The sequence below is a fragment of the Sus scrofa genome, chromosome 5 (genome assembly GCF_054392235.1).
Source record: "Sus scrofa isolate SSC_HxYL_T2T_F1_AM1 chromosome 5, Sscrofa_HxYL_maternal_Yorkshire_Landrace_v2.0, whole genome shotgun sequence".
Taxonomy (NCBI): Eukaryota; Metazoa; Chordata; class Mammalia; order Artiodactyla; family Suidae; genus Sus; species Sus scrofa.
In genome coordinates, this window is record NC_139387.1 from 36,839,903 (window position 1) to 36,854,369 (window position 14,467).

General features: G+C 39.3%; 1 protein-coding gene across 2 annotated transcripts in view; it reads left to right on the forward strand.

Annotated features, from left to right (window-relative positions):
* The window catches only part of LOC102164628 (uncharacterized), a 248,232-nt gene that overhangs the window by 216,636 nt on the left and 17,129 nt on the right, over positions 1-14,467 (forward strand). For both annotated transcript variants that reach the window (XR_014803568.1, XM_084956317.1), the window contains one exon: positions 10,382-10,492. Coding sequence is in view for 1 of the 2 variants with exons in the window: in XM_084956317.1 (XP_084812443.1) it covers positions 10,382-10,492 (111 nt within the window). In the remaining variant the exon portion in view is untranslated. Of the gene's footprint in view, positions 1-10,381; positions 10,493-14,467 lie in introns of those variants that run through there.

Genomic DNA, 14,467 nt, shown 5'->3' on the forward strand with positions numbered 1-14,467 from the left:
ATCTCGTGTAGTAGGGCAGAGATGCCCCTTCTTGTTAGAAATCACCAGTTTGGGGCTCTTTTTCAGCTCTGCTATTTCAGTTACTGCCTGGTTTACAGTAAATGATTTAAATGCTTTTAATGCATTAGAAATGATGATACAACCACAATTAGGCAACATGATACTTTTGAAACTCTTAATTATAAAAGTATTTTGAATGAAGTATTAGTGGCATGGTTTCTTCAATTTCTGTTTGACTTTGTTTTCAAGTATTTCAGGTGAGTTCAGGTTAAACATGTATGTTTCAAGTATGGTCATCTGCTCCATGCGGAAGGTGAATAAGAAGAGATGTCAATAGAGAATTCCTGCTAATGAGCCTCTTCTCTGGGAGCCACTTTTCATGTTTTAGGGGGAAAAATACATGTAAAATTATGGAAATATGAAAGCCATCGGGGGAAGGCATGTTCATCAAGAGCAAAATAAAAGTTCTAGCAAATTACACAGCCTACATCCTCAATTTTTTTTTCTTGACTAAAGTTAGATATTTTTTAAATGCTAATTAGAGTGGGATTTAACAGCAGAGAGAAGGAAGAAGTAACCAAACTGATCACAATTTTATTTTCATTTAAATCAGTTTGTTAATTGGGTTAGACTCCTACTGTTGAAAGGAAGAGAACTATAGAAGATTATTTTTAGCTTGTTGCTATAAAGTTCTTTCGTGCTTCTTTCAGCTTGGAGTCAAAAGAAGAGTAAATGTTTCTTAAAGTGACAAAAGGTTAAAGTTTCCTCCACATTAGCAGCTTGGTTCTAATGAGCAAGGAATTAGATCTGAAGACATGAGACCTGTGTTCTGTTCCTTGTTCCACCTCTGGCTGATGTCAGTGGAAGTTCTATCTTTCCCGGTGTTCATGTATTGTAGTTGAGCTCTTTGTAATTTTAAAATATATACCACAGCCTCATACGTATTAATTTCAAGCTATTTACCAGCTCATGTTTTTTTTTCTTCCATGAATAATGCATAAGAGAATAAAGCCTTTTATTTCTCCATCATCAAAAACAAAAATAAAAATAAAGAACACCTGTATCAGCTCTTGCTAAACAACTTTCCAACGAGAATAAGTCAGATGACTGGAAGGTGGTCAAGGATCTATCCTCCAACACTTCGATTCTTGCATTTCTCTTGAAACCCATCTCATCTGCCTTGCAGTGTTACTGCTCTGCTTGTCTTTATTCTTCTTTGTTAAGTCTTAAATTCCTTTAAGTATATTAAGTCTATACTTAATCTGTCTTTGATGACTCCCAGGACCAACCTCAATGTCTTGCAGACAGTATATTTTCAATAAGTTTTGCTATAACTTTTCTTTTTATGAAAGGAATCTTTTTTGTAGATAAGGAAATGGAGAGAAAAAAAAAAAAAAAGACTTGCCCAAGGCCACACATTTAGTGAAAAAAAGAAAGTGGCAATTTGCAAGATTGCTTTATGGTTTTTATCATTCTATTAAATGGGCCAATAAAATTATCCCTACCATTAAGTTACTTTATCAGAGAACTTTAAGTGAAAGTTCCCAGACTTGGCTGGCTATATACTCCCATGACTTCAGGGCATTTATTTTAAAGCCACAAACCTCACCAACTCTGAGGTTTATTTCTGTTTTCACTGGAATGATCCACACCTAGATGTTGGACCATTTATTCAGATTTGCCTCCAAGCACAAGTTGTCGGTTGTCACAAGGTGGGTGGGGCTGGGCTCTCTAATCAGTATTTGGTAGAAGGGTTCCCCAAAAGTCCAGGTAATGCAGGAAGTGGCAGGTGACTCACTGTAACCCTCATTCTGAGTCATTCTCTATCAAACTCCTTAGGAAAGTGCTAAGAATAGGTAGGACTAGTGCATCATGACCCCAGGCAATTGTGAAATAAGCCACTTCTGGCTTTTCTCTCATGTCCTACTCTTCTCTGTGCTGCAGCCCTGGCCATGCTGCCCCTCAGGCTGACAGACCTGATCACTATCACTCTGGTCTTCCTCTTACTCAGACTCTCCCTCGTAATTATTCAGATCTAGGTATTAATCTCATAGAAAAGAAGCTCTCACTCTTGGTCAAGGCAGTCTCTTCCCTGCCAGGAAACACGTTTTCATCGCACTATAGTCTTTGAAAGTTAGTGCCACTGTTTTTCTTCTCCTTCATCCAAGGATGAAAAGTAGGCTTCGTCTCATGTGTTAATTGCTGCTGATTGGTAGTGGGGCCTGGGCTGCTGAGGCCATCCCTGGGCTCAGTGGTGAAGAGGACTGGGAGAGAGAGTTTGTGTTCTGGGCATGGGTATGTCTGCCTTGTGCCTGTCATCCCTCACCTCATAGGAAGTGCTTTCAGGGGTGGGAATCTCCAGAGAGGCAGAAGAAAAGGAACTACCACAGCTGTTCCGCATTTGACATATTTAAGTAGATCAGGTTCTATGGCATTCTACAAGTTATTTAATTCAGGGAGCTTCAGGCTCCTCCACAAGCAGGGTCGGTTTAGGCCAGGAATGCTACCCAGCACACTCAATGTTCTTATGAGGTTTTGTTTTGTTTTATTTTATTTTAGCTTTTTAGGGCCACACCCAGGGCACGTGGAAGTTCCCAGGCTAGGAGTCGAATCCGAGCTACAGCTGCCAGCCACAGCCATAGCCACAGCAACATGGGATCTGAGCCTCGTCTGCAACCTTCACAGGCAACACCAGATCCTTGACCCACTGAGCAAGGCCAGGGATCGAACCCAAGTCCTCATGGATACTAGTCAGATTCATTTCCGCCGCACCACAACAGGAACTCCTTATGAGGTTTTAACTAACATATTGTCTAAAGCACTGTTCCATTTTTATATTTTTTCTCATTGTATCCTTCAGAAGTAAAAGTTGGACCTCTATCTGTTGGTCCTAGTTATAAATAAGCTGATTAGTTATTGTCTCTTCTTTGCTGTAGTGCCCCAACTCAACACATTATTTTTAACTTTCTAAAAACAGTGTTATATAATGACGTTAAGAAGCTACCACATCCCACTGAACTGAAAATACTGCAAGAGTTGTAAAGCAACCTTAATTTTACTAAGTATTCACAGAAATATGAAATATTTGAGAAATGAATGAGTTCTCATCTCTACCTTCAATCTGATGTGCTTCCAAGCAAGTACAGAAGACATATTTTCATTTTTTAAAAAAACTCCTAACTTTCATTTGATTTTTTTTTTTTTTTTTTTTTACAGCCACACCTGGGGCAGATGGAAGTTCCCAGGCTAGGGATCAAGTCAGAGCTGCAGCTGCCAGCCTATAGCATAGGCACAGCAACCTCAGATCAAGCTGCAGCTCCGACCTACACCACAGCTTGAGGCAGCACCATATCCTTAACTGAGCAAGGCCAGGCATAGAACCTGTATCCTCATGGATACTATGTCAGGTTCTTAACCCGCTGAGCCACAATGGAAACTCCTGCATTTGATTTTTGTGTACTAGGTACTAGAGGCACCTCTGACAATGGCAGAGTCACAACTGCCAACCTAAGACCTCTTGTGGCCACCCCTAAGACTTCTGCACTTGTCATTAAAGAGAAGGCCCCCAGCCTGCCCTTCTGGAGCCTGCCAAAGTGACCATTGCCAATGGATCAAAACCATTACCAGCAGCAGGGAGCTCCTTGCCTCCACTGTCAGAGGTGCTGCATAGTCACCAGGTCATCTGAGATGCCACCAGTGCAGCCACTAGAAGAGCCAAGGCCAGCCCAAGGAAACCTGGAAAATGGAGAAATGTGTCTTCAGTGCTGGCTTTTGGCTGTCATACAAACAAGACTCTAATCTCTGTGAGAGTGAAGACTATGCCTCTCTTACTCGTTTTTTCCATCCTCACAACACAGTGTATGGTATATAGCTAGTACTCAAGAAACTATTGTTGAATGTGTAGATGATGGATGGATGGACAAATGAATGACTGTTATTCCCTTCAGGTGCTTTACATTAGCATGTTGGCATGAAACAAGCAACAAACCCCCAGGGCTGCTGTCAGGGGAAACATTTGATAGTTTGACACAGGAAATAACTATCAAGCAAATGGGGTTTTTTTGTGTTTTTTTTTGTGTGTGTGTGTGTGTGTTTTTTTTTTTTTTTTAGTAAGAGGAGAAGCCTTTTTGATGTTGCACTTAACCTAAAAGTTGTTTTCTTCCTGTCACAGTTAAGGCAATATGACACATTGAGAAAAAGAGAAAAATTCCTGGGTATTCGCAGGCAGCTATAGAAATCAGCACTGGAGAATTTTCTTTGGAGGATGGTTTCTTACACTCTTTTACTCCAGTGATGCTTGAATCTGTAGATAGCAAATAGGAATGGGAAAAGCTAGAGCTATATAAATATAGTTCTTAAAAGGGTCCTTCGCTATAGTTTCAATCCAGAGTACTCTTAAACTCCATTGTCTATACATGATCTATCAGCCCTGATAACAGAAAATCACTACTCTAGGGCGGATCAGTGGCAAGATGGAGTGGGACTGGGCATAAAACATTAAGAAACCAAAATGAGGTTCAGCAAATAGCGTTGGACTAAGAGATTTCTTCTTTCGCCATTATTTTTTTGGCCACCCCCACAACATGTGAAGTTCCCTGGCCAGGAATCAAACTTGTGCCACAGCAGTAACCAGAGCCATAGCAGTAACCAGAGCCATAGACAATACCAGATTCTTAATTCATGGAGCCACCAGGGAACTCCCCTTTAATTATTTTTAGCTATAGTTTTTACTCAATCCAAATGACTGAATATTGGGCAGAAGCAGCTTTATTGAGATTTAACCTATATAAAGCTAAGTTAAATAACCATAAAATTCACCTGTTAACAAGGATATATTTCAATGATTTTAGTAAATTCATGCAATTGTACAACCATCTAGCTTTAGAACATTCCAATCACCTTCAAAATCTGTCATTTCTGTTTGTAGTTAATCCCCACTCCCATGCCCAACCCAGGCAATTACTGTTCTGTTTTTTTGTCTCTGTAATTACCATTTCCAGACATTTCATATACATAGGATCATGCAAGATAAAATCTTAAGTGTCTTTCTTCTTTCACTTTGCATGATATTTTTGAGATTCACATATGTTATGCATATATAATACCACATTCAATTCAACCTGTCAGTGGACATTTGGATTGTGTCCATTTTTTAACTTGATTGTGTTCATAATGATTCTATGAATATTTTTACACAAAAAATGTTTGTGTGAACATGCTATTTCTCTTGGGTATGTACCCAAGAGAGGGATTGCTGAGTCATATGCCAAATTTATGTTTTACTATGTAAGACATTGCCAAACTATTTGCTGAAGTGGGCGCACCATTTTACAGTCCCACCAATGGTGTGTGTGCATTTCCTCACGTGCCTATAATTGATAAACTCAGTATTTTGGATCAGAATAATTTCAAAGAGTTTATAGTGGTGTCTCATTGTGATTTCTAATCTGCATTTTCCAAACCGATGCTGTCACATTTTCATGTGTTTATTAGCCATCCACAAATCTTTGCCTGTGTTTTAATTAGGCAGTTTGTCTTATTGTTGACTTGTAAATGTTCTTTTCTTCTGGACCTAAGTCCTTCATCAGTTATATGGCTTACGAATATTTTCTCTAGAAATATTCTGCTTGTCTATTCATTCTTATAATGACACCTATTAAAGAGCAAAAATTTTAACTTTTGGTGAAGTTCAATTTATCTTTTTTTTCTTTGTGGACTGTGCTTTTGATGTTACACTCATTGTTTCTTTTATTGTTCTTATTTTCTTTGTTTTACTTCTTTTCTTTATATTTTATATTTGTTGCATCTATATTTATGCCTAAGTTCCACTAAGTAGATATTTCATAACAAAGTGTTTATCTGATTGTGTTCCTCTTTTCTTTCATAAAACTGCTTCTTAAAAAAGTCCCACTGAGTATTTTTGAAGTGAAGTGAACCCGTTTGACAATTTCAATGAATATTATGATACCTCAAAGGCCTGGTAGTAATAGCGATTTATCCAGGGCTTACTGTGTGCCAGGCACTGTTTTAAACTTTTTGTGTATTAACTCATTTAATCCTAATGCTCTCAGGTAGTAAGTACTATTTTTATCATCACTCAAGAAGGGAACAAAGACACACAGAGAATAGTTAGGTTGCCCAAGAAGTGGAGGAGCTGGCCTTCAGGCTCAGGCAGTCCAGCTCCAAAGCCAGCACCCTTAACCTCCACAGCCTACAATCTCTAAGCAGTTCCCCCTACAGAGTGACTCCCCAAGTAAGACCTGTTCTTGTGGGGGTATGCGGTGGGTGTCTAATACAGCGTCAGCCCAACCCCTCTTCTCTGGAAACTGTTGCATTTGCCCACACGGAGAGGGAGGGTTCCTGTTTCTGTTGTGTGCATTTCTCCCTGAATCAATCCCTGCCCCTTCCCACACACAGCCATTGCTGCTTAAGCCAACTGTGGTCACCTAAGCTGAAATATCACACTCTCCCTCTCACTTGAGGCTTGAGATGTATTGGAACTGGGAATTAGGAGCCAAGCCTAGTCATTGAATTGCTCTAGGCTGAGACTTACCTCTACCAAATGCCACTCCAGTCCCTGGATTTCCCTTGGCTCCTCCCTGCCTGGGTCCTGGCTGTCCCATGAGTCCACAGTTCCCTGAGACACCTCGGCGGTATTCTTCTTCTTCTTCTTCTTCTTCTTTTTTTTTTTTTTTTTTTTTTTTTTTTGCTTTTTAGAGCCGCACTTGCAGCATATGGAAGCTCCCAGCCTAGGGGTCAAATCAGAGCACGGGATCTGAGCCATGTCTGTGACCTACACCACAGCTAAGGGCAACTGCCAGATCCTTAACCCACTGAGAGAGGCCAGGGGTCGAATTTGAGTCCTCATGGATCCTAGTCAGACTCGTTTCCACTACGCCGCAAGGGGAACTCCCTGTATTCTACCAATACATTCCCTTACTGTGTAAGGTAGCTTGGGTCTATATCTGTTACTTGCAACCAACAGACCATCACCACCACAGCAGCTGTGACTGAGGGTCCATAGTCATCCCCATCACTCTGTGGATTTCAGGACCCCTACCCAGAACTGCTGGCCTCACAGAGCCCTCACGGAGCACCAGTGACCCTTGCTTGTCAAGTGACAACTAGCTTATCTGATCAACTAAACTGCTAATGAGAGAGAGAGACACAGGAGACAGAGCTGGAAGAACCTCAGTGCCTCTTCTGACTCCCAGGTAGCGCATGTGTATTGTAATTAACAGGGACTTTTTGAAGACAACGATGCTTCCCCCCCCCCCCAAACCAAGTGGCTTTAATAGTGGCCATTTCAAGTCAGAAAAGAGAAGGGATATTTCTGGGCAATAAGGGCTTTATTATGCCCTCCAATTCGCCTCCTCTGAGTGGCAGCTTTTCCCCCTTAACAGAGGATGGGTTGGCGAGCAAAGAGCCACCATCATAATCCTCCAGTGACAGCAGCAGTTCCAGAAGATGATTTCAGAACTTGAGCAGTTCCAAGAGTGACACTAGCTCCAGTGACAGTACCAAGCAGCAAGAAGTTCTGGTTTGGGGAGTGCGATTTGAGAAAAAGAGCACAGGCACTGGAGCCAAATCAACCTTCATTCAAATTCCAGTTCACTGCTCACATAGGGAAGTTCTGAGCCAGTCTCCTCATCCTTAAAATGCAGTGATGATAGCGACAATGTTGAAGGGTTGCGGATTTGTTTGCAAAAAGCCTGGCACACTGTCTCCTCTGTATTATTCAGGTTTACGCTTTTCCAAAGGCGGCAATTCCATGGCTCTTTCCATTGTTTTTCCCTCACACACACACAGATGCAAAATGATTCACAAAGCAATCATAATTCTGAGCGTAAGATTGAGACATTTCTTAATTATGGTTCTGTTATTATTCAAGTTTGCAGATACATACCCAGTGCCAACTTTCTAGAAAGCCATGATCTAGGCTGAAGTTTCCAGTGGTTGCAACTTGGAGAGTGTCTCTTGGATTATATCTCAAATATCACCAAAAATTGAAAAACTGTCTCACTTCAGAATATTCAAAAATCAGTATTATTTTCCTTGCTAATTATTTGCAGAGAGCTGAGAGAAAGTGGCTGAAAAATGTCATTTCCCCAACATAGAGAAATGCTCTTATCATTACTCCAAAACCTTTATTTTTCCCTCCAAACTTTGCAAACTCGTCAGAACTTCAAGCCATTCATTAGTATCTCTGAATCAGCTACCTTTGTAGCTGATCTAGATACAGAAATCACCCCCCTGGAACCACATAATTAAGAGATCTAAATCTGGAGTAAATTTCCAATACCCTTGGGAAAAATCTATATAATCTAATCTTTAAAAGTGAGTTAAATGTAAATAAATTATTGTAAAATTACAGTAGCTAACATTTATTGAGTGCTGACTATGTGCAAGGCAATGTACAAAGGATTTTAGTTAAATCGTTCTATGTAATTCTCCCAAGCCTATGAAGTACATACAATTACTTTGAGGAGGAGACAGGTTTGGTTAGGAATTGCTGCCCTCCCTGTCATGCATTTAGATACATACTATTCTTATTCCAATTTTTCAGGTGGAGAAACTCAAATTCAGGATGCAGAAATAGGGTGGGTTCTCATAGCTAATGAGTGATGGAGTCAGAATTTTGAACCCAGGCTTTCTAACCTAGAGCCCAAGTTCTTAAGCAATGTTTTTAGTCGTGGTAAAATACGTGTAACCTAAAATTTACCAATGTAACCCTCTTAACATGTACAACTTTGTGGCACTAAGTGCATTTACATTGTTCTACAACCGTCACCCCATCCACCTGTAGAACATTTTCATCCTCTCAAACTGAAACTCTGTACCGATTAAACACCAATTTCCCATTACACCCCAGCCATTTTCTGTCCTTATGAATCCAGATGCTCTGAGTACCTCATATAAGTGGAATCATGCAATATTTATCCTTTGATAGCTGTGTTTTAGCATGTGGCAGAATTTTGTTCCTGTTCAAGGCTGATTACTATTCCACGGTATCTATACACCACATATTGTTTACCCATTTATCCATCAATGGACACTTGGGTTGCTTCTACCTTTTGGCTATTATGAGTCACGCTGCTATAAACAAAATAATTTACTCTACTTGGCACTTCAGCTCTTTGGAGAATACACCCCTTAACCAAGACGTTTTAAATACTTTTCTTCTCTTTGCTATTGGTCAGTTATTCTTTGTTTTTTGTTTGTTGTTTGTGGACGTCTCCATTTATGAAGCAATTATAAACATGTAATTATCTGTGGAGATTCTTGTGTCATCTTAAGCCAGTCACATGGAGAACAGCAGAAGGAGGCTGGGCTAGTTCACGGCTAGGGTGAATGTAAGCACATGCAGGCAGATGGGTGAGGCAGACAGAATTTTTCAGGCCAAATATATCCTAAACATAATTTCTCTCTTGGCTAATGTGGCCTTTTGACATGCTTTCTTAGGCGTCAAGGACATGACAAGCCACTGAAGAATTTAGATAGAGACAGACAGGAGGGATCCTAGTGAAAAGAAGTTGTAGTTCCGAGGTCTACAGAGAAGCCAGAAGGAAATGTGGAGTACATTGGTGATGTTAAGGTCCATTTAAAAAGGCAAAGAATGTAATTTTAAAAGAAAAAATGGACAGAATCAGCTAGAGCAAGGACTGAAAGATAAACACCCTTAGAAGGCTGCTTTTGCCATTCTTAAACTTTTATCACACTTCAATCAATTTTTATTAGAATGTCATTGAGTAAGTATTTTCTCAACTGTATTCACCTTATGCCAAAATAAGCTACTCCCCCTGATGTACAACCAGGTAGAGACTATTTTTTTTCCCTTTCTTATCTGGGTAAAGCATCTACCAGAATGTCTTTTGGTAATTTTGCCTCTATTTAAAACACCCTTCATTACTTCATTACTGTCTTTATTATTGCAGCAGCATGGCTGAATGGAGACCACGAGTCCCTTACGGTTCAGCAGAAACAAACCCAACTAGTATCCATGAGGATGCGGGTTCAATCCCTGGCCTTACTCAGTGGGTTAAGGATCTGGAATTGCCAAGAGCCACAGTGTAGATTGCAGAGGCGGCCCGGATCTGACATTGCTGCAGCTGTGGCATAGGCTAGCAGCTGCAGTTCCTATTTGATCCCTAGCCTGGGAACTTCCATATGCTACAGGTTTGGCCCTAAAAAAAAAAGGAAAAAAATTAAGATCACTTTTAGAGAACGGATGGGAAGAAGGGCAAAAGTCCATAAACCAATCAGACAATGGAAATGGAGAAAAGTGGTGATATTTTGGTGATTTGGGAAGTACACCTGACCCTTGAACAACATAGATCTGGATTGAGTGGAGCCACTTACATATGGATTTTTTTTTTTTCAGTACTAAACACTACAGTTCTACACTATCTGAAGTTGGTTAAATCTGCCCGTGCAGAACCTAGAACCTGGAGGGCCAACTCTAAATTATACTCAGATTTTCCACTGGTTGGAGGTGAGTGGCCCTAACTTCACATTGTTCAAGGATCAACTGTAGAATCAGTAAGACTTGGTGAAGAATTTGACATGTGGAATAAGGTAGAGGGACTAGTTCTCTGTTTTAGGGAGCTGGTACCATTTATTGACAGGAGGTATCCTGGAGGAAGAGCAGGTTTGGGGGAGATCAAGCAAGGAAAGCTTTCCAGGAGACAATTGGCTCTACACATCTAGAGCTCGCAAAGAAGTCTGAACTGCAGGTATAGGTCTCTGAGCCACTGGAATTTAGATGGCATGTAACGCCTCGGGAAAGACAAGTATCCAAGAAGAAAAGGACCCAGGACCTACCTCTGAGGGACTCTAACCCTGAAAGGTCAGGAGGAAGAATGGATAGCGTAGAGAGAGTGAAATGAAACAGCTAGAGAGAAAAGAAGAAAACCAATAAAATAAGATACCATGAAAGTAGCAGTGGAAATAGTACTTTCAGAACTGTGTTTTTAATTCTATGAATTAAAACAGGCTTTTTCTCCAGCTTTCCTAATAATCCAGTCATATTTTAAGGTACCCACACTATAAACTTTACAGCATTGTTTTCATGGCATAAATATTTTCAGTTCACAAACTACTGACATAAAGAGACTTTAGAACACAACCAATCCTTCACTGAGGATTGTCGTAAGTAAAGAAAAAGGAAAGTTTAACAAGCATTTGTTGAACTCCTGCTATGTTTGCACAAAGTTTTATTGTGCCAAAGGATGGAGTAGGAACCAACATTTACGGAGAATCTTTTCACGATAACATAGCTAACATTTATAGGTATTTTCTTTGTGTGGCAGGCGCTATTCTATTTGCATTGTTAAATTTTTTTAAAGATTTTTTTTTTTGTTACAGTTGATTTAAAATGTTCTGCCAATTTTGGCTGTACAGCAAAGTGACCCAGTCATATATATATTTTTTTCTTTTTCTCACATTATCCTCCATCAAGTGACTAGATATAGTTCCCTGTGCTATACAGGATCTCATTGTTTATCCACTCCAAATGTAATAGTTTGCATCTACTAACCCCAAACTCCCAGTCCATCCCAACCCCTCTCCCTCCCCCTTGGCAACCCCAAGTCTGTTCTCCATGTCCGTGAGTTTGCTTCTTTTTTGTAGATAGCTTCATTTGTGCCATATATTAGATTCCAGATATGTGATATCATATGGTATTTGTCTTCCTTTTTCTGACTTACTTCACTCTGTATGAGAGTCTCTAGTTCCATCCATGTTGCTGCAAATGGCATTATTCTGTTCTTTTTTATGGCTGAGTAGTATTCTATTGTGTATATGTACCACATCTTCTTAATCCATTCATCTGTCAATGGACATTTAGGTTGTTTCCATGTTTTGGCTATTGTGAATTGCGCTGCAATGAAATGGGGGTGGATGTATCTTTTTCAATGAAAGTTTTGTTTGGATATATGCCCAAGAGTGCAATTGCTGGGTCATATGGTAGTTCTACATTTCATTTTCTGAGGTACCTCCATTACTGTTTTCCATAGTGATTTTACTGCATTGTCAACTCTTTTAATCCATGCAATAATCCCATAATGTAGGTTCTATTATTGCACTCATTTTACAAAATGAGAAAACTGAGGCACCAGAATTAAATTTCCTAAGAGGCCCGGAGCCTCCATTTGAACTTGCAGTCTGATTCCAGAGCGGATCTATTTAATTGCTACTCTGTATTATTTCTATCTTTACATCTGGTCCCTTATTTTTTAAAAATTAACACCATACATTATAGATACCATTATGTGCATTTTAAAGATTACTAAGAAACTTTGAAAAGTTGAAGTTACAGATCCACTATGGTCAGCTTGGAGAATCTAACCAAGATGAGCAAGACAACTCCCCAGCCCCAAATTACATTTTATTTCTAATATGTGATGCCAGGCAGTGTGGTAGTTACAAAAAAGTGTAAGATATGCTTTTGGTTCTCAAGGATCTCAGGATAGAGAGAAGACAAAAACAATTTAAGTAAGGCAACGTCTGAGAAATACCAAGTAAGTGGCACAAGAATAATTACTAGGGAAATTCAGAGAAGCAGGAAACCACTAGGTCTTGAACAACAACTAAGATATAGGTAAATACAAAAGAGATAGGAGAGATTTTTCTGGCTGAAAGAACAGCATTAATAAGGGAATAATAAATCGGCATGGTGCCAAAAGAAGGCAGGAAGACTAAAATACAAATTTCAACTCTACTCACATAGTTATAAATGACCTTGGGCACTTAGCCTTTCTAAGCTTTAGCCTTCGCATCTGTATAATGGGTCCTTCAAAACAATCTCTTGGAATTTGGTCATTATTACTGATGCATGTGATTCATACCAGGACTTGTGTGTGCCTGGGATTAGACACTAAAAACATCATAATGATAAGTCTGAGGGGATGCCTTACTCTCAAGCATCTTTGGCTTGATTGTATTAGCTGTTTGATTTGGAGACAGCCCAGATTCTGAAAGTCCTTACGCGTGGTTTTTGAAGATTTTCCTAATTCAAATTTCTTTTGAAAATTTCACAATGGGGGAATTTCCTGAAACTGGTTCCTCCAGTGGTTTTTCTGCTTCAACACTCATTTACATGATGGCTCTGGGAATGTCATTTTCATTTGTATGGTTTTCCTCAGCTACACCTTAAGAAAGGGGGAAATTTTAAGTATAATCTCTTCCTTACATCATCATAAACATTGGCAATGACAAAATCACAGAACTGTTAGATTTATTTAATGTGGTGTAGGCAGGTTCGGTGGTCAAGTCTACAACTGCTGAAACAGATTACAGACAGATTTTGAAATATATCTTGAGACAAATAAGCAGTTATTATAGTTATTACACAGAGTGGAAAACATGCCAAGCTGCCTCATTTTTTTTTATATATAAGTACATGGTTTCCCCAAAACAGAAATCTTAGTGGAACACAAACTACCCTAGGAGAGTATGAATTCTGAGTTGTTTTCCTATAATAGCAATGTTCTAATATGCTCTTACCTGGTCTCTCCTGTGATTAAGTGCTAGAATTTCTAAAATAACTGCATAGAGTTTGAAACACAATCTTTGACCAAGAAAACAGAATAAAACTAACTTGGGATTTAAGTCATTATTTTTCCTCTTTCGTATCAACAAGCAGCCTTCTCAGCCTTCTCAACCTCCAACCGCAGCTATGCAGGGTGTTACAAAGAAATAAAACTGTGTTTATACACACACACACACACACACACACACACACACACACACACACACACACGCAGGCATATACACAACAGAAGGAAAAACCAGTAACAAAGTGCCTTGAAAGGATCAAATTTCAGTATTTGCTCATTTGTGAATGAAATAATATAATAATATTTAAGGTTAATGACTCTCAGTATACTGATAACCATGCTTAATTGGAAGTTAAACAGCATGACTTGTTAATGTGAATAATCATTAACAGTTAATTAGGAAAATTGTAAATTCAAAAGTTTTTTAAAATCTAATTTTGCATTTGCAATAGGACCTTTACTTATATGGACTTTTGAAATGAAACTAATGAGGTATAAATGTTATTTGAAGTAAAAGTTGTAGGGAGGCAAATACATGGAAAATCAGAAATACAGTATCAGGTTAAATACAGCAAGAGTTATGGATAAACACTATTAATTCATTTCCCCTAAAAAGGGGAAGACTAATTTTGAGTTTCTAGTCCCAGGGGCTAAGACATAGATAGCTATTTTCTCTACTTTATCTTACAGCAGTTCTCTAAGGCAGAGGTTATATATCCCCATGCTGCAGATGAGAAAACTATGCCTCAACACAATTAAGGAATTTGCCCAAGACCATGCAGCTAATAGGTGGTAGAGCTGAACTCTGACTCTCATGTTCACCACTATTCCACAGTACCTTAGGAACAGAAAATTCAACAACAGAAAATTCAACATTTTGAATGCCTATTATATGAAAACCACCATGCCAA